At 37.8% G+C, this 23340-nt stretch overlaps 2 protein-coding genes across 3 annotated transcripts in view; one reads left to right on the top strand and one right to left on the bottom strand.

Moving 5' to 3' along the window:
• Positions 1-818: 818 nt before the first annotated feature.
• gpd1l (glycerol-3-phosphate dehydrogenase 1 like) lies at positions 819-7362 on the bottom strand. The gene is made up of 8 exons (XM_079469830.1): positions 7181-7362; positions 6688-6865; positions 6172-6312; positions 5154-5292; positions 4559-4671; positions 3600-3836; positions 3349-3455; positions 819-2590 (listed from the first exon to the last, which is right to left on the bottom strand). Exons 1-8 carry the CDS (start codon positions 7222-7224, stop codon positions 2494-2496), a joined length of 1056 nt encoding a protein of 351 aa, XP_079325956.1. The 5' UTR covers positions 7225-7362; the 3' UTR covers positions 819-2493.
• Positions 7363-7932: 570 nt separating this feature from the next.
• The window catches only part of osbpl10b (oxysterol binding protein-like 10b), a 33093-nt gene continuing 17685 nt past the window's right edge, over positions 7933-23340 (top strand). Inside the window, exons 1-4 of one of the 2 annotated variants that reach the window (XM_079469598.1) lie at positions 7935-8352; positions 12513-12688; positions 13959-14038; positions 18872-19099. In XM_079469598.1, the coding sequence (XP_079325724.1) occupies positions 8141-8352; positions 12513-12688; positions 13959-14038; positions 18872-19099 (696 nt within the window). In that variant the 5' untranslated portion in view covers positions 7935-8140. Of the gene's footprint in view, positions 8353-12512; positions 12689-13958; positions 14039-18871; positions 19100-23340 lie in introns of both variants that reach the window. The other variant, XM_079469599.1, reaches the window with a different exon arrangement.

The raw sequence follows: 23340 nt of genomic DNA, 5'->3' as shown, positions 1-23340 counted from the left end.
TTTTTAATATGAATCCTCCCACATTCCTTCTGATTGTGTCTGTAAGATCACTGGTACTCTTCTCACTCCATCAGTTACTGTTCAAAATCTTGGTGTCATCTTTGACTCCTTCTCCTTCTGGTCTCATATCAACGCCATCACCATTTTATCATCTACGTCGTATTGCCCAGCTTCGATCATTCATTAGTGTAAAAGATGCCGAAATGGTTACTTGCTTTTCATCTCGCCTTGATTATTGTAATTCATTGTTCATTGATTTACCAGCCACCTCCATTCGAAACCCATCTGCACGGATACTCACCTGCATCAAACGTTCTGCCCATATCACCCCAATTTAAGTCGACCTGCACTGGCTGTAAGTGGCATGTTGCATTCGCTGTCCCTCGGTATCGTCTTTCTTCCATGGGGCAGATCTTTTAGTATCATTGCTCCCAAATTATGGAATTCCCTTCCAAGATCACTCTGCTGTGAAAGTAACGTGTCTGAATTCAAAACCCACCTATTTTCAGATGGTTATTTCTCATTAATTGTGCTGCCTGTTGTCCTACACTGTAGTTCTGATGTCTATGTTTTTTGCTCTCTTTGTACTACTATTTGCCATTATTGTAAAGCGTCATTGAGCTTCGGAAAGGCAATATATAAATAAAACATGATTATTATTATTATAAGTGTAACTTGTTTTAAACTGTTTTTAGTTCTTCATGGGTGCCTACAACATCTCAGTCTACCTGTCTAGATCTCAAACATGTTAAAGTTTAGGAACTTTGTTTAAAAAACATGTTCAATTTATACATGGCAAAAATATGAAGCAGCATAAATGGCTGTGCACTGACTTTGTTTACTTTGAAAAGCAGCATTTGTTTATAAACATTCAGTCTTAACAATGTCAACAACACACCAATAATCACATCTATAATACTACAGGATGGGTTAATACAACAAAATACATGTATTTAGTAATGATCTTATAATAAATGTTCAAATCCACTGGAGTGTTATACATTGTGTGTACACTATGACTAGATTATTTTTACTTGTAATATCATTATTCATCTGTGACAGGGTACTACATGAACACTATGAAGAAAAAAATACTTCAACAAATACATGCTTATTTATCATTTGTGTATGACCTAGCAGATGTATGCACTACAGAATAATAACGCTGTTAGAGAAGGCCATTATGGATTCAAAACTAGCTGCTCCCATTACACTTTTCCTGAAAACAAATCTACAGATTTTAGTAAACCATTCTTTTAATAGTAGAACTACAGATCAAATATTTAACTGTTAGCTGTGAGGAACGAAATAAAACTGAAATCTCAAGGTCGCCTGAAGATTATCATGGTATCGTGTTTACTGTTGAACAGTTTTTCCAAATGACTTCTGCTTGGAAGGTCAATGATTAGTGGCTAGCTAGACTCGTACTGAAATATTATGCATTACAGTGCATTCTTGAAGCTTAGGTATGTAACGCTAGTATTAATATAACTGTGACCTGATACAAAAGTACTGTCATACTGTGTAACAGACAGCCATGTCCCCACAGTGTTTATTTTTAATGCACTTAAGTCTTAAAAATTGGGTTACTGAGAAATTAGGATAAAGATATTGATCCAACTAAAAATCTTTTGATTTTCGATTCCCAGAGTGAATTCAAGTATTCTATATCTCAAAAAATGCTCTGGACCAGTGAGAAGTTGAAGGCATATTCACATTAGAAATCATACTTGTTTCACATTTTATGTGTTCACAAATGTGAACTACATACATGGCAGTTTCAGCAGATAAATAAATTTGAATACTGTATATGCTTTTCTAAACATTTACATTGCCCTTGTGGGAAATTACTTTAATATTTTTAGATTAAGTGGTATTATGCTGGTTTTATAGGATCTTAAAGCACCAAAGGATTCTCAATTATAGTATTTCAATGCTGCATGGCATGCAACATGACTAGACCGAGACACTCTACGTATAGTGAACAAAGCTGCAACATACTTTAGCTGCAGGCACTTAAAAGATTATGAAGGGGCCATCTAGTTGGCTTGCATCCAATTTGTGCAATGCATTTCTGTAGAGGTGTCAGATTCTGTGGTTGTATGGAATTCCCTCCATGGTATTTTTAACTAGACATTGAATCCCATCTGTTTGATATAAGATATTTTGGACCATCCACAAGGGGGCAGTCAAACAGAAAAAAAAGAGTTAGAATTCTAAATGGGCTCAGAGTAAATAATATTCATGGCTTTGCATTAATTAAAGAAGAAAAAGTCCCTTAATTTTTGAGTTATTTGTCAACTACATTCCGTCACATCAAAAGGTTGGAAGCAAACCCCTGAGTTTGACCCGAAAACGATTAGCGTACATACCTAGAATTAGTACTGGGACAGAGAGAGTAATGTAACAACTAAAAAATGAGAAGTGTTAGAGGTAGAAGGATGAGAGAGGACGGAGATGGTGATATAAAAGGATCTGGCCCACGGACACCCTTTACAGGTGTTCTGGATGGCTCTGCAGGCAGGTGATCATATCATGAACCGGCTTTCCATCGAAACAGATCTGGTACACAGCTGTAAACAGGGGGAACCTGAGGAACAATGCAAATTTGACAAAGACATCACAAATGGCCTATGCTGAAAACGTATCTAGATGAAAACCTTGTGCCTGTGAGCGATTGACTTTCCAGTTTGCTTCAATAAAATATATTGTTAATCACAAAGAGGCAGTGTGCTATATGAAGAATGGTATAATGTATCTTGCACTTTCCATAAATAGGGTACAAACTGGTGTCCCATTACTTTTTACAAAAGCAAAATGTAATGTTCCTTGGAGTGAGAACTTTTAGACATGCTAGATGAACTGTTACCGTAATTAACATAGCTTTAATCAAAGTGAGCTACATATTAACATGTACAGGAGAATGAATGGTGGGAAAATTCACCCCAAAATTTAAATTTACATCATTTACTCACCCTCCTTTGTTCTGCTAAACTCAAAAGAAGATATTTTGAAGAACGTTGGTAACAAACAACACTGGCCCCTATTGACTTTCAGTGTATGGACACAAAACTAAGGTGATTTTTCTCAAAAGATCTTCTTTTGCGCTCCACAGAGAAAAGAGTAATATGCCTATATTGAAAAACATGAGGGTAAATAAATGATAACTGAATTTTAATTTTAGGGTGAACTATCCATTTCCAAACCTCAAACCCATGTCGCCCACGTTAGGACCAGGGCTTAACATACACAAGTCAGGTCCACATACATCAACCATCATACAGTGTCCAAAAGAATGATTATTTTAGTTAGTTTCTCTGGTTATGCTACAGTTTAGATAGTACATACTTGTCCACCAGGTTCTTCTGTTTAAGGATATGATAGACCTCTGCCGAAGTCAACGGACCCTGAAGCTTTTGTCCATTTAACATCTCTTTCTCCAGTTCCTCAATGCTCTGAGAGGGAAAAAATCATTATCAATCGGTTTTCAGCATCAGCACAAATGTGGTAAATGCACATTTACTTCAATCTATTGAAAACACATTATCATCCCACCGGGGAAATGGAGAAACACAGGAAGCTGGGTCGGTTTTGCTTACCTTTCCCGTTTTAGCGAAAGCCTCTGCCACGCGCCGGTTACGCCCTCCGTAGCAGGTGGTGATGAGGTCGGCCACGCCGCAGCTCTCAAGGAACGTGGCTGAAGACACGGAGCCGTCCTTGCTGAAGATCTTGGCGAAGGCAATCATCTCCATCAGTCCCAATCGAATAACGGCTGCTTTGGTGTTGTCTCCACACAGCAGACCATCGCAGAAACCTGCGCCCACCGCTACAATGTTCTAGTGCAGGAGGTATTACATTTGTTATTGATTAAATACATTCATAGTCTGTGTTTGAAAATTCATCATTTGCTCATCCTCATTTCAAACCTGTATATACAGAACACGAAATAATTTATTTTGAAGAAATAGTAGCTAGTAGTTGGTAGCTGAACAACGGCGGCACCCATTGACTTCTATTGTATAGACACAAAACCAATGCAAGTCAATGGGTACAGCAGTTGTTCGGTTACCAAAGCTGATATCCCTTTAACATCAAGAATACAATGCATTTCAAATGATTGTTTCATCGGAGTAAAACTGAATAGTCAGTAAGAAATAATGTAGAGCAGGTCTAGATTTTATCCATCAGGGTTTTGCTGGATTGTAAAAAGGGGGGTGTGATGATTGCATATTTCATTATTTTTCCCCGTGTCAGCTATGTTACATCAGCGGAAAAAAAAACATTTGAAAGTTGCTGATTAAATTTTCATGAAAGATTATGAAAGCAAACGCCATTTCTTTCGAATAATGTGCGCTGATGAATCGTCTCCAGAACAGGAAAATGCTTTTCAGAAAGTTACCAGAATAATTGTGATTTCATGTTGTCTTTACATCACCATGTGTTTTAGAAGGCATCACATAAATTCAGCAGTGCAAGGTGAATCGTGCCCCCCGCATCTCAGGTTTCTGATTCAAGATATTTCCCCTGGGATGAGCATCTAGACATGACTGATATTTACCTTGAGTGCTCCACAGAGCTCCACCGTGTCAGCGTCATCCACCACGGTGATTCTGAAGTTAGGTGTCTGCAGGAGCTCTTTAAATAGTAGGCCATTCTCCAAAACCTTGCTGCCTGCAAATCATTGAAATTTTGAATGAGCAACTCATAACTCGATTTTATGGTACTTAGCTGTGTTTAAGTCACGTGTTTTTTATAGTCTGTTTAATATTTGACCTGTCTTTCTCTCTCCTTATCTTGGGTGTGTGGGTCTAGTTGATGATCCCTGTGCGTTTGTGTGTGTCTGTATAAATAAAGTTGACTTGACATGTGTTGTAGGTGTTTTCAAGTAAAAAAAATCAAAATTTACTTTTGGAATTCAAACCTATATGAGTTTCTTCTGCAGAACACAAAATAAGATATTATAAAGAATGTTGTTGATCAAAGAACACCGCCAACCATTGACTTCGAGTGTTTGGACACAAAACCACTAAGACATATCTCAAAATATCTACGAGTCCCAAACAGGTTTTATAAGACATGAGTGTAGCTACAAAAATTATGTAAACACTTTTTAATTCAAACAAGCCCAACATGAACGACAGCTGCTTGCTCACCAACGGTGCTCTCACAGAACTTCTCATCCGCCACTTCATTGGCAATATTCGCCCCCATTAGGACACTTACATCGATGCCCATTTTTTCCCTGATGATGTCAGATATAAGCTTTAATCCTTCAGGTCCTTCATCAATACCCTACAGACACACAGGAAGTTAACGTTGAGAAGCAAATCAACATCATTTTCTGTTTTAATGTAGCATTACACTGTTGTTCCCTCAGTGGTTGTAACTCTGGAACACAGCTGTTGGAGGAACATTTCTGCCTAATGACCCACAAAATAAGGAGAAAAGCAAAAGCTGAACAAAAAATAATGAAGAAAAAACAGAGGAACCAGACGGGTCAATATCTTTGGGAATATTAAACACGGAACACTTTGGGAAATTCAATTAGGCTGCTTATCAAACAGTGAAGCGGAGAAAATTAATCTAAAAAATGTAACTACAGAGATGAAGTGTTCTGCGGCACAGTCAGTAACAGAGGAGACAAACAGGCACCAGGAGATAAATTGCATGTGAGGAGTTTGCCAGCAGGTCAGAGGGCCATTTTTTACCCATGAGATGGAGCATCTTGTTCAGCCTTAAAAAGACATCAAGACCGTGAGTTCAACAGTATATTCAGTACTGGGCATCCTGCCCAGGTCTTAGGTTGAAAACATATGTTCTGATCGCTTTGGACGCTAAATAAACAAACCAAAACATTGTTTGTCGTTTGGTCTAATGTTATAGCCAAAACAAATATATTTTTCAGCGTGCATCATCTAGCATTATCCATTGTGACAAATTATTATTGTTCGAGTCTGGTTGGTCCACTATGAAAATGGTGCCAAAACAAAAAGTGCCAAATGCGTTTTGTTTCACAAAGTACATACAGAGCAACCATTATACCCATAAGTTCCTGGAATAAGAATACTCGTTATCTATGCGTCACAGACGCTGTCAATCCTGCATGAGGGAACAAACAAACAAATCTCGAAAAGTACAACATCGATTTGAGATAATGCATGGCATTCTTACTTTGATCAATGTAATCCCTCTAGCTTTCTCCGAGATGCAGCCCACCATCTCATCACACAGTTTTCTGATGAACTGGTGAGGTACCACGAACACCAGTAAGTCGGCACCATCTGCAGCATCCCGTAATTGCGGCACCGCAACCTGCAGGAAGAAACATAAATCTGACTGCCACTTAAAGCACCCCTGATTAAGACTACAATAACATCCGAGACTACAATAACATCATTAATAATTGTATGCTTTGTGACATTTAAAGTGTTTAACTTTCTCTTGACAGTCGACAGACAAACTAAAAATCCATTTAATGAAAGACTAAGTGCTATTGAAATAACTGTATAATGTATAAGTTTAATGTAATTGTAGAGGCTGATGATCTGCAGTGAGCAGGGATTAGGAGTCACTGCGTTGAAACAGCAGAGGATGGATGTCAGTTACAACTACAACTGGGGACTTTCTTTACTTCTATACTATAGAATTCTTGCACCTTGTCCCAGCCCATGCCACATTAAAACTTACCACATTCTCCGGGAGTTTGTAACCTGGAAGGTACTTGACGTTCTCGTGCTCTGTGTTGATGATCTCAGACAGCTTTTTGCCATTGACCATTTCTTCAAACACCCACATATTAACTGTAGTCGCAAAGTGTTGCAGTTTTTGTGCATTCGAGCCAATAATTCTTGCAATGGCAGAGCCCCTTGGCACAAGAGAACATAAGAGTATCTTTAATCAAAACGACAGTATGCTGTTCACTCGGTCATTCCAGGCAGGGTTTACAACTCCAAGAAGTTGCTTTGCCCTCTGCAGCCAAATGAATATTCTGCAGCATGCATCATCTGATCAGATCAGATCAATACAGTTAAGACAGTAACCACTTAATTTGATCCAAAATATCAATTTTATGGTTCTTTTGGTGTCTGAGATATGACAGCTTCTCGCCATATGTTTTGCATTAATCCCTTTGCCACTGACATATGTTGATCATACCTAATCATTAAACATGCATACTCACCAGTTTCCTGAACCCACAATACATACTTTCAATGGAGCAGCCATAACTAGTTTTGCTTTCAACAACTTGCCGAATGTTTTAAGTAAAGAATGTACGGTCAGTAAAGCAGTTTGTCGGAGCTGGTGGGAGGAAACGTGACGGGCCACCTTTGATCACGTCACTAACCAGCGCTATGCATCGTGGGAGTTGTAGTTGCAACCTCTTTCTTTAATAATCACATTAATTACATATATTTGGTGATTTACATGAAGAAAATACGACTATTAGATTCATATATTTATGAAAGAAACAAGCTATCCGCTCAATGGGGCAGATAGGTTCTCCTAAAACCCTTCAGGTGTCCTTTAAATAGGAAGCACAAGTATACTGATGGATTATTAAAATCAATTAATGGTTATTATTATTATTAGTTAAAGATAATCGTTATTATTGTTTAATGCATTTAAAACAATTAAACGAATATAAATAAATATGTAACATTAAAGGTGCACAAAATGTCTTCATTTAATCCATTTTGTATAAAATTCTATATTGTTTGTTCATATACGTGTTTCTGTATCAATTGCTGCATATATTAAAGTACTCGTGTACTTATTTAGTGTTACTTTACTAACATCACTATTTATTCATTCATTAAATTTTTACGCATTTTTGTACGGTTTTTTTCTCACGTACGACAGAGAGGGGGCGCGGCATCACGTTCACATTGGGTTCGTCTGTTTTGCGTTAAAGATGCGGGATTCCCGTTGGTGGAGAGCTGAAGGGGAGTGACCACACGCTGGTTCCAATGGAAACCTAGAGAAGACCATTAGAGAGTCCAAGGCACACCAGCAAGGAAAAAATGAAACTAATCTCTCCTCATCTTCTCTTCTCAAACGATCATCACAATCAACAGTATTTTGGGGACTGTGCTTTTGATGTTGAATCCTCACACTGAACGATCACGAGTTTGGAATAAACATGGAAAAAACATTGAACGTGTCGCATTCGGCGAGCAGTAAAGGAAAGTGGTCCACGGATCGGGGGAATCCCGCACAGAGACAGGCGAGAAGCGGCTCGTACAGTCCTGGATCGGGGACCGTGTCGGACAGCAGTCAGTCTCAAACCCAGAAAAGACACCTGGAGGGGGTTTTGAACAAATACACAAATTTGCTACAAGGCTGGCAGAACAGGTAACAGAGTAGTGGGCGCTTGCTTACACTTTACTTTCACGGGAACTTTTAAACCTGAATGTTTATCTTAATACAGAATTATATCTGTTTTGGACATCATTGATCATGTCGTTCCATCACCTTTATGATAGTCAATATCTAAAAAAATGAAGACATCATACAGGAATACAGAAAACACTATTTAGTTTGCTCCGTTATGACGCAATGCATTAATGTAAACAATATGTTTCATTTGATCCGCCTTTGATCCGGAGAATATTCGATGCGCTGAGCGCGTCTTAAAAATGAATGTTTGAAATCAACGAAAAACTTTTGGGCAAATATGACAAAAGGTTTCTGTATAAGAATTGCAAATAATGATTTATTCTGACGTCATGCATAGAGGTTGATGAAATATTTTGAGACATGGACAGTGCTGTCCCGTTTCATTTTTGAAATGTTGTCTTGTCGGACCCAAACAACTCATGTTTTTCCCATGTTATTGAATCTGTAAATATTGATTATTTGATCACACTTTCCCCCAGGTTCTATCCGTTTTGATGTTCTGTTACATAATTTCCTGTGGGCTCAATAATGTTCGACTGCAGGTTTATATTCTGGTGTGTGTATTTGCATTAAAATGCCCACTTGCAGATTCAATCTTTAAGACTATACAGTGACACAAAAAATATCTCAAATGCAGATGAGATGATTCAAGAAGGTATCTTGCGTGAAACAGTGGTTTGAAAGATCATTATGGCATCCTTCATTGATGATAGTTTCGTCAAAATAAAATGTGCGTTTTTTGTGTGCAGAAATCTGAATGTCTAGAGCCCTTAACCACCAAGCTATGGAAAAAGAGTCCGAAGCAAGAGCTTTTCATTTAAAACGTGAGGATCTGTTGTCGGAGGATTTCATAGTTGTGTGTGCTGCAGCGTTGAGTGTGGTACAGCCCTCAGTTAAGACTCCTTCATCTGTGAGAGACTATGACTCATCCGTGAAGGGAAATCCCTCACATCCATAATGTTGTATTTATTATGTTGCTTAGCCAAGCAATCGATAGGGGGACAGGCCAACCATACAATGAGCCTCAGGACAGCAGAGTAACTGGCCCTCTGCAGTGGCTCAGATGTTAACCCCTGCACTGGTCGAATGATTTGTGGGTGTGTGTATATGTGCATGCAAAAGCCATTCCCTAACTCGCCAATACATTGACCTGATGCGGATTGGGGCTTAGAGAAAGAAACCTAATGGGATTTTACCACTAAGAGAATCTCTATCACAAATTGAATGAATTTACACTCAAGCAGACCTACATGGAAGAGCGTTGCCACAGAGTTTTCTAGTTCAGTTGTGTCACATAATATGAATTGTTTTGTGTGCCTTTGGCAGCATGTCAGACCTTTTCTTTTTCAACATGTGATGTTCTTTTCCAACAGTTTACTTAAAAATATACCATGGTAATACCATCATTTTATTTACATTACTTACAATAGCATTCTTCTCTTCTCTTCCCCGTCCCCCTTCCATGTCTCTCTCTCTTTACAATATACTCTACTATCTCTTCTATAGACTGATATAATCTTCATATACAGTGCGTGCATAATTATTAGGTACATTGATTTTCTGATCATAGTTTTTTCCAGGCACATTTGAACAATTCCTAATCACATCAGTCTTAATAATTACACTTAAGTGTGTATATAATAATTTATAAGTGATGTATAATGGTTAGCAAATACTTTAAGTGAAAGACGCTTTATATTTTGGTGTGCATAATTATTAGGCACTATTTCTTTTACAGGTTTAATGAGTCAAAAAATACATTTAATATACGCAGAAAAGTAAAAAATATTTAATGCTCATTATGAGAATGCAATACTAGAAATTGCAACATTGAGGCATGACCAATGGGGTAGCAAAAGGCTCACTGGGTTAACAGTCAAATATAAACAGACAAAGAAGAAAGCGCACAGTTTAACTGCAAAAGAATGAAGAATACGGTGTGAAACCACGAGAAACCCTTTAGCCTCCAGCGCCACCCTTTTCCAGAACTGCAACCTAACCAGAGTCTCCGGAAGCACAAGGTTATCAGGTCTCTCAGAGACTTTGCTGTGGAACCTTAACCCGCCTCCACACACATAATTAGAATCACAAGCTGAAATGTTGTAAAATACATGAATACTTATTTTTACAGGCTTTATAGGCAGAGGTCATAAAGGGCCAGCAGGACATCCTTTTATACAACTGTTTGAAGAATTCATTTTCAGGAATCGGGCACCAAGTTTTAGGAATTTATTTCTAGTCCATCTCAAACCCCGAGAGGTCTGTCTTGCTTCATAACTCCCTCGCCAAAGACACTGTTGTCTGACTTGAACTGGCGCTGATCCCTTAAAAGTCACCACCAACCTATTCGTTCATGAAACCAGTCTTCATGTATTTTTAAATGTATTTTCTGACTCATCATACATGTAAAAGAATAAATATGCACACCTAAATATAAAGCAGTCCCCTATTATACTATTAAAGTCTAGTTTAAACCTTGGAAGTACTTTAAATGAATTAACCAGGAAATATCTAAGTAGCAAGTAAAATAAGAACATTTGTGAACACAAACTTGTTGGCTCTGGCACAGCTTGTGTGCATGCTGTTATAAGATATAAAAGTGGCACTCATAAAGAATTAAGAATTTATAAAGAATTCATAAAGAATTTATATATAATAGATAGAATATATATGTTTTTCTACAGTAGCCCTAAAAGGACAAGCTGCTCTACAAAGCGAGTTTCGAAATACATTATATCCTTTGCCAAAGAAGCAGTTTTCTGTCAGCCGGACCATGAGTTGCCTTCTTTTGAAATAACGAGGAAACATAACACGCAGTGTCATATCTGTGTTTTAAATCATACTTATGGATGATGGTACTACTTTCATGACTGTGTTTTTAATCATACTTATGGATGATGGTACTACTTTCATGACATCAAGTATTGCAGAAAATGTCCACAGTGATCATGCAGAAATGCATCCGCGCTGCTTTCATCTTGCCATTTTTGCTGCTTTTTACTAATAATGATGTGCCTTTGTCTGGCTTTCAGAGAGACAGCAAAACAGAGCATTTTTTTATAAAGAGACTGGATGGATGTTATGTTATCACACCCAAACTGTGTGATTACAATCTGTTCCCCGCAGAGTTATGGTCCCATATAAAGCACCTCTCTGGTTGACAGTGGGGATCTTGCAATGGCAAACGAGGAGAGAGTAATGAATGCCACCATAAAGCTTTTTGTTTTATAACAAATTGTAAAAGAGCAGCATTTTAACAAGCTCCTAATCTATATATGTGTGTGACATCCACTTTACTTCTTTAAAGGTCCAGTGTATGAAATTTAGCAGCATCTAGCGGTGAGGTTGCGAATTGAAAACAAAGGCTTTCTTCACCCCTCTCTTTCGAAGCAATATGACGGCTGACACAGAACTTGTGGTCACATTTCGCTTCTTTGCCGAAGGACATCGTTTATTTACGAAACACGCTCTGTAGAGCAGTTTGTCCGTTTAGGGCTACTGTAGAAACAGCATGGCTAATTCCATGCCAGGGGACCCAGGGTGTATAGACATAGTTCATTCTAAGGTAATAAAAACATAACGCTTCATTATGTAAGGTCTTTATACACCTCTGAAGACATAGTTATGTATAATGTATTGCTTTTCTGTCAATCAGTAGATCTTCCAAAATATTACACACAGCACCTTTAAGTGACCAAATATATGATTTTGTCAGCCATATGATAATACAGAAAAACTTGGACTGAACAAACTGAGTTATAAATTATAAATGCTGGGTTATTTTAAGCATTTTGTTATGTTTTCATATCCATTTTTATATGCATAGACATGTATTGCTTAGAGTTCAAGGTCGTCTCTTTTGACTTAGGTCAGTAAGCAACCTCCCAGAGCACCCTAACAACTACGTTAAAATATGATAAAAACAAGCTTAGAATGCACTATAAACAATTCAAAACACCCAAGCGAACCCGTGCAAAATCCCCTGGCAACCACCCACAATGCAACAGAATTTTGGCAGCGCGTTTATAAGCACCACTTCAATCTTTTCTGTAAACATAAAAGTCTAGTATAGCTATTATGTTACCATCTTTTTCTCTCTGTTTTTTGATGTGCAGGTATTTTGTGCTGGACCCTGAGCTCGGCCAGCTGCAGTATTTCATCAATGAGAACAGTAAGAACCTGAAGCCTCGAGGGTCCCTGCCCCTCATCGGTTCCTTGGTGGCCCCAAGCGACGAGTCTCCCTTCATGTTCACAGTCTATGCTGCTAATGGAGAGCTCTTCAAACTGAGAGGTGAACCGTATAGAGGCTCCTACCCCATTTTAATCCATTGCTTTTGGTTTACACAAGCTTTTTATGTAATTCGGTTTGACGCCCTTCCAGTTCCATTCTTGTTTAACCTGAAGCCGTCTCGCAGATTGCAGTGTCTGATACAGCTCACATCACGTCTTTTAAGAAAGTTTGATTGTTGATTTAGGCTTCCCCTTTTATCTGTGCTTTAGCTGTCGCCGTTCACCCATTCGTTTTCCGGCAACTTCCACATCAGATTAGATCTCTATCCTTTCCTCTCGTACTCTCCACAGTGTTTCTCTTTCAACGTGTCCCTTTTCACGGTTAGCATTCACTGTACGCCACAATCTAATTCATGATGCCCTTACATCAAAATTAGTTTGGTCTGTGGCGGCTCTGAGAACTCATTTAGACTGTGTCAAGAGTTTACAGGCAAAATGCCACCAGCCAAATCGGTCATTTGTAACAAAGGCAATTTTAAAGTGATTGCGATAGTATGAGTTTCGCCCGGGGAAAAAGCAGTCACCTCCACCGTTATGGCCAGCAGTTTGACAGCCGCGCCACAGGGCTGTAGTCTAGTCTGCTCCCAATGTTCCAGCTTTCTGAAATGATAATCTTGAGGTGCTATTTTTCTCATTTCACACCTTCTCAGTCTCACCCGTGGTTATAGACAAGCCACAAATTGAGTTTTGTGTATAATACATGTCTGTATTATTACATTTACAATTTATTGAACCCTTTTCACCTCTGTGCCTTTAATGCTTTTATGTAAACGCCCCCTTCACACATTTTATTTTTCATAAGAGGTGGGTCGGTTTCACAGTTTGAGTATATTGTTTTAACTTTCCTCATTTATCTTCATTTCTACGTTCAGCATCTCGCTCAATCTCGCGGGAGCGCGTGTATGTGAGTAAGCCACACCCGCTTATTTGCATATTGGGGTGTACATGAAATAGAAAAATCATTTTATTCTGTCACAACGGTATACCATCCTACTGCCCAGCTCTTGTTTTTATCTTGACCCTTTTAAGACTTGTACAAATATCAGAGTTGCAATTGCCCTGATACGGTAACGTATAGTAGCTAAGTGCAGTATCACGTTAACATGGTTATCACATACTATCCATATTTCTCAAAGTCAGAGAGATGGTTTCTGTTCAGATAAGAGGCTAAGAGATGATCCTAGCTCATTTGAGATGTCAAAAAATGAGGGCGTTACAATCCTGCCCTAAATTTTGCGTTTATTGAATTACATTAATGTGTCTACTTATAGCTTGTGATGCCCGCGAGCAGCAGATGTGGATGACCCAGCTTCAGCTGTGTGCCCGTCGCCACTCAGACAGCAGTGCCAAGGTAACTTTATAACTTTTAACTCGACAGTCTGCTCTCTCAATTCATTCCAGCTTTTGATTTTGCTCACTGTATATATAATAAACCATCTTTCCTGTAAGTGCTTCTTCCTGTAACTAGCTTGGCCTGTCTTTGTGAGTCTCTCTCATTTTCTCACTGTGACAGACTCAACCTTTCCTTCCTCTGACCTCTTTAAGGTACTGGGATGGCAAAATGTAGTCTTGTGATTTGTGATGTTGGTTAGTTTTGTGTATTTTTTGTTCTTGACATTAGATTTAAAACCTTTTTTGTTTATACCTGTAGGAAAATCCTGCTAAATCTGCTGGTTGGTTGACCTTATTGGAACAGACATAGTTTATTTACTATGATGTCATTAGGAGCCTGTATTTGACTCTTTCTTCTGTGTCCATAAAGTAAGTCAATGGGTTCCAATACTGTTTGGTTAACAACGTTCGTCAAAATCAAAAAAAAAATTGTGGTCTTCAGAAGAAAGAAAGTACTACAGGTTCAAAAAGAAAATGTTAAAAGAATTTTTACTTTTGAGGGAACTGTCCCTTTAGGGTGCCAAGATGGTTTATGAAACATAGCTGGCAAGACAAACATCACATAGTTAGGTATAGCACAGCATTTTTTTCAGCTTTTGCAAGAACCAATCACTTTTTCATCAAGTTTCATATCCCACTGTCATATTTACAGATTGATTTATCATTTTGGAAGCAATAAAACAAGTAGCTGTAAAGAGAGTGTATGACACACTGGTGGCTGTTCACCTGAGCTGGTTGTGTAAGCATCTTATTACTATTTTTTCCACGTGGCATGGTTTATCTTTGACTATAGATATAAACAGTTGTTTTAATTAAAATAAGTTGTTTTTGTAGAATAAAGATAAGCGTGTTTTCACCATGTGGCAAAAACACATTAAGTGTCTTGCTTATTTCCCGCTATTGTTTGACTGTCAGCTACGACTGGTGATTTGTGTGTTTAACCTTTGCTGAGTTAAACTTTAAGCAGGTCATTACCTTGCCTGACGATAAAACAGTGTTTGTTTTGGATCCTAAAAACAGATTAAAGACTGATGTTTTGATGCAAAAATGCTTATTTTTGTCTAGTATACACCCCTGAGGCTTTTGGGGTATGTATTGGTTTGTCTAATTATTTAGTTTCATTTTCAGAAGCCTCGAGTGGCCAATTATTGACAGCTTTAGTCGAATCGGGAAAGAAGTTTGCACGTTCCAGAGAGGCCGGTGATATCCACTAATTTCAAGGAGAAGCTTACACATTGACCTTTGCCTTGAGGCTAAATCATTAACGTTATTTGACTTCTATTAGCGTTTTTTTTCATTCAGTGAATGACCGACCAAATTAATGTCTAATACCGAAACCCAGTGTTCACTGCTAATGTATTTTAAGGAAAGGAAAAATCCCTCCAGTCTCTTTGATTAATCACATTATAAGCAGAGCAATTTGAAACCACATGCCAGAGTCTGGTCTTCATCATCCGCCTGTGGCCAAAGATGTTGCTTTAAAGGCGTGAAGCATTTACTAATTTAATGAATAAATCCATGATACCTGCAACAAATTCTCTACAGTTTCACATTCAAGGTGCGTATTTCCCGTGGAACCTAATTCAAAACTATTCCAGGTACGACACTTAGAATGTAGCTGCAGAATGTAGAACATTACAATATGTTCTACACATAAAAGATAAAAAAAACGAATAAAAAATGTTTAATATGGTGTATGTACAATCGTCTCCGGTTGATCTTTTTTATTCTGCATAAGTTGATCAATGTTCGCACTAAGGTCACTTGACAAGCCATACTAAATGTTATGGATAAAGATACCTGGGCAATTACAATGTTATGGACGTGACATAAAAATTCTCAGAGAATTTGTTTAAATTTTACTAAACCCTTGTTGACAGAGTCTAAAACTTAAACAAATTTTCTATCTTAAAAAAGCGAAATAAACATGCGTTATGGATGTGACAAAAAAAGGATGCATGTTTTGGCAGACGACAAACTTTTTAAGATTTCTGTAAAATAAAATACAAAATCCTCAAGCAATAATACCCAATGAACGGAGAAGGGATGCCTCTTTATAAAATTTAAAATAGTTACTCATTTTTATTTTCATGTGTCCATTCTTGAGGAATATGGACCGTTATGGATGTGATAATCCTAAAAATGGCATTTTCCAGACTATGAAAAATCATGCACTAAATATATAAAACAAATGCTTTACAAATTCGAAGAGAGATCTCACATGGGTATTTGAACCACCAAATGTTAATATCTGTGCTGTTACCATAGTAAAAACCGTTGGTAAGGTTGACATTTTCACCGAATTGCCCAACTGTGAATAGAGTACTGCAGTCATGAGACAGTTTTGTAGGCCAAACCCTGGAAGTGAGATATCAATTTGGCAAATCCGGTTCCCTCGTCCTGAGATCAATATGTTTTTAATGGAGTTTTTGTTTAAAATATAATTGTACATTTTTACATATTATTTTGACATAAAACACACCAGTAATACTTTTTACTTAAAGCTTTGACCTGTCTTTAACAAACGGGTTGCTAACAAGTTTGTACTACAGACATTGTCAGGGACATTAAATGCATATCAATATAAAAAATTATACTACCTAGGCACAGTCCCCAAAAATGTGGATGAAGCTTGGCTTTTAATTTCTGGTGATTGTATTTAGGCTTTACAATTCATTTGTTAAGATTTTACAGATGGACAAAATGTGTAAGTATCATAAACATTTGTTGATGACAGAGCTTATTTTTTGTCGTGATCCAAAGGTTTGCCAGTGTGATGCTAACTTCCATGTTGATCTACAAAAATACATCATCTCTGCAGCACTCGCTATAGGGCATTTCTACAATAGCGTCATAAACAAAAGCATAGAAAAATGTTTTTGCATAATGCAGCTCCATGGCATGGTTGCCAATATAAAGTACAAGACACCTGTGTATCAGATTTCATTTTTATTTTAGAGTATATTCGTATTAGGGTTTAAAAGATTTGTATTCTGAAAATGTGGTCAAAGCTTTTCTCTGATGTGGTCTTAAGGTCTGGATATTTAGAGACGTATGTAACATCACATTCAGAGCTGAAGTGTCAGACGGCTGAACAATGGACTACCATTAGACTGCGAGAATGCAATTGCATGAGAACAGGGAGCTCCATCGGGTCTGAATAAAACACTCATTCCTGCATGTACAGAAAGCCACGTAGCGCTGCCTCATTTTCAGATATTATGATCTTCCTCCAAGTCCATTTTCGAAATGCACCGGGGAGCAATGTTCTCTGTAGTTTCTCAAAAATGCACAAGTGTCGTTACCAGGTTGCCCTATTTTGCCTTGCACGTTCTCTTTTCGATCAATGTGGAGCACTTTAGAAACGTTTATGATTTTTTGGAAATCGTTGTTGAGACACTGATTTTGTTTTTGGCACCTTTTTGGAACAACAAATCATATCTCACTTATTGATCAAATCTAGAGCTAGGGATTTAAACAAACCGTTTCATCATTTTGTTTCATTTACAAATCAGTTTTGACATCTTAAATTTTTCATTTTAGATACCTCAAGATACTTTTAATTAAAAATGCAGTTTTGTTTTGATATTATAATATTGCATCATCAAATCTATAAGTTGTGGAGCATAAACCTTGACATATATAGTAGCTTTTGAAAGGTTAGAACTTTAACTTTGCGTATTTATGTTACATAAAAGAACATAATATGGTCTGAAGTAGTCTTTACGGAACCAAATTGCTGTGAAAATCTTAAATTTTATATCACAAAATCACGAAATGAGCCATTTATCAAATGAAAGCTCACATCACTGTATATTCACCAATCTAACACTTTAGAGTAACATTCCTGTAACAGAATAATTGTCAAATAATTGCCACATTATTAAAATTTGGAGTATTTTCTGTTAAATGAGACCATTTTGATCAATTTACTCCAACGTATGTGGGTACGGCATTTAAAAATTCAGTTAAAAGATCCAAGGTTAAGAAAATAACTTCATACTTCGTCCTTTGAAGAATCTAGTGAGAAAGTTTTGATGACGTCTGAGCTGATCTAAACACACTTTCAGACATTGTACATTTCTTTTCTGAAGCTCACACAATAGATTCTTTTATGGGAGACAGATTTAAGAAGCTCCATTAAATCTCATTGCCGTCTAGAAGAAAAAATTGAAACATAAAACAGATTTTCTTATCGTTATGGCTGGCAAGCAACTAACTAGCAACAGTCAAAACTTTTAGAACGTCTAAGCAATCATAAAGTAACACCCTGGCACCCACGCTTCATAGCAGCGAGTTCGTGCGCAGGCGAACACTGCTAATTTTCTTAAAAATATACAAGTCTAGTTAGCCTTGCAATTTAGTGTCTTTCTTTTTAAAAGCATTCCTTAGGGACCTGCGTATTTGCATTTTTATCCACCAGAGATGCAGTAAATGCTTTTGTGAACCACATAAACTGAAGCCTGCGATTAGATGTAAGGGAATGAGATTACACTACTCAAGTTGTTCTGTAGAGCTTTTAAGAGATGAAAGCATTTCATACGAGTGACATCCTTTATGTCTCCCTCTCCGAGAACAATGCCATGCTCCAGAAGATGCTCTCTCCTTCTCTTTCCCCCTTCTCATGTTCCACTTTTTCCCATCATGCACTGCTCTTGCTTGCTCCCTCCCTCTGCTGTGTGTATGTGGCAGCTGTCTCGGTCGTGGCTGGCCGACTTCTGCTCCCGTGGGGAAGCGAGGTCCGGGCATCAGCTCCCTTTCCTGCTGCTCCCATTGCTGCTCTCTGTTTCAGGGTTGTAGCTCATCTTCCTCCTGCAACAACACCTCCTCTTCCTCTTCCACCGGCCGGACCAACAGCTTCTCCTTGCACCCGCACCCCATCCCTCAGTGCTCTGTCCAAAGACAGACCCCTCAGCATGGGACGCCCACCTCTGTCATCACCATCACCCATCACAAGTCCCCCACGGCCAGTAACCGAGCCTGTAGTCAGCACCCTGCAGGACTGCATCAGGTCAAAGAGGTAGGGTCAGCTTTAGACTGAGACTGATAGCTTCTGTTGTTGCAACAAAGTGACTTCTGAAGTCTGTCATGTCGTTGATGCATGACTTTAGGACTCAAAAATGACTTTTTTGCTGATCCAGTTGGGAAAGTAGTCAAATATTTTTGCGAAAAACAGCAAATGTTTTAAATACAGTTTTTTTGCTGTTAAAATACAACGCAGGACATTCTTGGTAGCTAAAGAGTTATTTATAGATTATTGATCCTGCTCCTTTTGAGCCTTTTCAGTAACTTGGTTAGATATTCCAAACATTTTTTTGCAACAACCAAATATTTATATTATTCTTCAAATTATGACAAAGTATTTACAGCAATTTACTTTTAAAACATAGTAGTTGATATAGTTAATATAGTATTATTTAGTTTTATTAATATTTTAAATTAGCCTTTATTTTTATATTTGTATGTCAATTTTTATTATTTTTTTATGTTGCTTTATGAGATTTGTTAATTTTAAATTTTTTTTTTGTTTATTACATTTGAGTTGTTTAAACTTTTTTCAGTTTATTTAAAAAGGTTTTTCCAAGAATGTTTAGGTCAATATTTGATTAGATTTATAGGAACAGAAACCTTTAAGTTGTAATTTTAGTAAACTAAAAAAAACTTTGTTTATATCTCAGAAGTGCGGAGTTTGGTTCATTTAAAAAAATAAGGCAAGTAAAATGAACATGTCATGTTGAAGGATCCAACACCCAGGGTGATTCAAACCGTAAGCGACATGGTTAATATTGCTTTAAAATTGCTGACCATTCTGAATGTCATAATTTTAAGGGCTACAGCAAAGATTTGACCTCCTGTCTATTCTGGCCAGGACTTTTAGGGGGATACAGGTTGGTGTAGGTGTTTTCTGTTTAATATATCTAGAGGAGGTTTTGTATGCAGCGCAGGTTCTGTATAGCTGCTCTCTTATGGAACATCTGAACCTCAGCTGGCCTGCGAGTGCTGAATCAGCGTTAGAAAGCGACGGTTCAGCAGGAAGCTTATGTCATCACATTGTTTTGACATTGTTGCAGTAAAGCCTCCTCGATGATATCACAAACTGTTGACAGTAGTTTTTATAGCGACCATTAAACCCTCAACGCGTTGTATTAAACTTAGGGTTTGTAGCTCGTCCTGCATTATTTGGGGTTTGTGTATATGGTTATTTCGAGGAATTAGTTATATTATCAATATAATAATAGTTCAAATATGAGCAAAGTAACGCTTTCAAATTATACATAGTGACCCCAATCGTTCAATAGAGACTTTCCGGAAAGCAACCACATTGCAATGTTTCAAAAGACGATTTGGACATCATGGCACCGTTAACATTTATGTATTAATTGCAATATGCGAGTGCACTCAAGGTGGGCAATACTGTATATTTTTATCGGAAACTGTATAATAGGACGCTGATCTTGTTGCTAGCACCATCCCTCCCCAATGCAGCTATAGTAACATACCATTCTGAAAATAAATCCAGTGTTTTTCTTCTGCCTTAATAATACAAATGTAGCTTTTATACACATGAAATATCAAAGATCTCAGATACTGTATATTTAGTTTTTCAAAGCGGCAGTTTGTATGACCTTCTGGTGTGACATTTTCCTGACAGCCAGCTGCTTTCTCCGCCTCTCAGGGCATATTTTTGCCCTCGAATTACTTGACACTTTCACTGGCAGTCAAAAGGAAACACGCGGCAAGTCATTGGAAACCCGCTGAGCCTCATAAAAAGAGCTTTCAAATCGCGTGCGCGTCTAAGCGGCGAGATGGAAATTATTATTAGCGGTCCTTCTGATTGTCTCATCAGCGTGTTAGGCGGAATCATTTTTCTGCGTGTAATGAAGGCAAGAGTATTTAATAATTAAATTCAGCTCAGGAGGGTAATGACATTCCCCTTTTTGTCAAATTTTGCGGTGGATTCAATCCTAGACCCATTCATCTAACATTTTCAGTCAATCCCTCCTTCATCACCTTCAGCCCTGGGGCCAACCCTTTCCCATACACCTTTTAAAGTCATCCTGCCTCATTTACACCCACTGATAAGGCACTCAAAAGGGTAATCTGTTGGCTGTCAGTCAAAGATGTGCTTTTTGTTAAAGACACTGACTTCTCCCTCACTTCCAAATAGAGAGTAGAGACGCTTGTGTCTATATTCCTCCTGGAGCTTTATATTTATCTCCAGTATCTCTTTTTTCGACAGCAGGGAATCTATTGCTTTCTACTTAAGGTTTGGCTAGACAATTTTCGTCCATCACCACTTCATACACTTTATATTCTTTTATTTTCCCCGTTCCTATTTTAAAAGAACGTTTTTTTATCCTTTAGTCATGTCAGAGCCTTGAACCTGGCTTTTATTGTTAGATTGAATTTGTTGGTATTTCGAAAGACAGTTGTTCTCTTTAAAACGACACAGCTAATGTTGTTTTAAAGTTTTAAAGACTGTTAATGTTGAAAAAGAGAATCCTCCGACATAAAACATGACATGCATCACTTGGAAGTGATTTTGAAAAGCACCCTGAAGTGTCTGTGAACGTATTTGCATAAAACAGACACCATTTTAATTATTGCACGTCTTTATTTTTATCCACGGGTTGATATCTAATTAGTCACACAAGCAGCTTTCTCTCAACAAGCGTTTGTGAAGGTTACTCTTTTCACACAGAAATAATGAGCTTGTACTTGAGATAATCATCTTCATAGGAATGTGTTGATGCAAGGTTACAGTATTCTAGTATCTGTGCATTTTCATTTATTCAGCGCTCATTTTCTTATCCATGTGATATTGATATACTTTAGACAGTTCTTTTGTGTCCGATGATGTATAAACGATTTTGCTTAATGTTAGCATGCACTGGAAGGTAGCAAACAGGTTGGTGCAAAGCCTGATCCTTGTTCAAGCATGCCGATTTCATCGTTATTTGAAAACGTTCCAAAAGTATCTTGTCCTTCAGTAGAAGAGATAAAATGGTCACTATCAGATGAGTTTTAATTGATAGAATGGATATATAATGACAAATCTTTGTTATATACAGCAGATCCTTGTATGCTGTAATGCAGTTTTGGACTGCTGTTTTCACATGGCGTTATAAAACACTGCAGTTGCGAGCGTGTGATCTCGCAGCTGTTGCATCATCAATGCAGAACCTGTGTGCAGGGAGACATGGGAATTCTGTGCCAGAAGCAGGTGACGGCTGTAATGCATGTCTCATTCCTTTCATACTCGCATAAAAAGTAATAGATCAGAGAGGGAATAAAGAGCTGGATCATTTTTTTTATGAGACCTTGGTGGAGCTGTGCGGCAAAATCTCTTCCTCGGTCAAAGTTTGCCTTGTGCTTACAGACAGACGGTGATTGTTAAAATCTCCACTGAGAAGGAGGTATATTACTGTTCGAGTTATTTATAAAAAACTGACGTCAGAGTTTGGGGAACCAAATACAGTCTAACCTGTTAAACCACATGTTCGGCAATAGTTCCCAATCCCAAAGGTTAAACATTGGTTATATGTTATGATACAGCTAAATTGAATGTGACTGAGTTACTAATAATGTTTATCTTTGGAGATTAATAACATTTGGTTTTGTGCTTGATTTTATCTCAAATATCCAAAAATCAACTGGAAATGTCTATGTGCTTTTGGCCATGCAGCGTATGACCATCTTCTGTGTATTGTGTATCTCATTGATTTGGTATTTTGATTTGCATAAGACCTGACAGGTTTCAGAGGGATGTGTATAGACTCATCTAATGTTTCTTTGTGTATGAGCGTTAAGTTTCATCTATTAAGGCCACAGCTGTGCTATAATGGTGTTGCAATCACAGAAGGGTTTGAACAAGAAAGAGAGATACAGAGAGACCTCCAGTAATGAGTCACTTCATGCAGGTCTCTGCTTCTCATCTTCGGCTGTCTGGCTGCTTTTCATTAGAGATGTTCAGCATCAACAACACCACAGAAAGCCCACGGTCATTACCCTTGAACTGACAGAGTGGAAAAGATGTGACAACAAACATCACAAACACTCCCTCGCATCACGTTAATATGTGTTCGGTCACCAGTCATAATGTTTCACATTCAAAGAAGTAAAATGAGTTATTAAAGTCATTTCATTTAGCCTCTTTGTTGACTTCGTGAACTGCATTAAAGACATTTCATTTTGGACAAACTTTATAAGTGTTTTAATCTAGCATTTACTCGAGGGCTATTTTGTATCTAATGAACTTAA

This window comes from Barbatula barbatula, assembly GCF_947034865.1.
Source record: "Barbatula barbatula genome assembly, chromosome: 12".
NCBI lineage: Eukaryota > Metazoa > Chordata > Actinopteri > Cypriniformes > Nemacheilidae > Barbatula > Barbatula barbatula.
This window is presented reverse-complemented; position numbering and strand designations above follow the sequence as displayed.

Bases quoted from the DNA above. Each gene is read 5' to 3' on its own strand.
- gpd1l (XM_079469830.1), bottom strand. From the start codon at position 7,224: ATGGCTGCTCCATTGAAAGTATGTATTGTGGGTTCAGGAAACTG. The intron at 5,293-6,171 runs GTAAGAATGCCA...GTGTGTCTGTAG, and splicing joins GAGGGATTACATTGATCAAA to GGTATTGATGAAGGACCTGA. The intron at 2,591-3,348 runs GTATGTACTATC...ATTGTTCCTCAG, and splicing joins CAGAAGAACCTGGTGGACAA to GTTCCCCCTGTTTACAGCTG.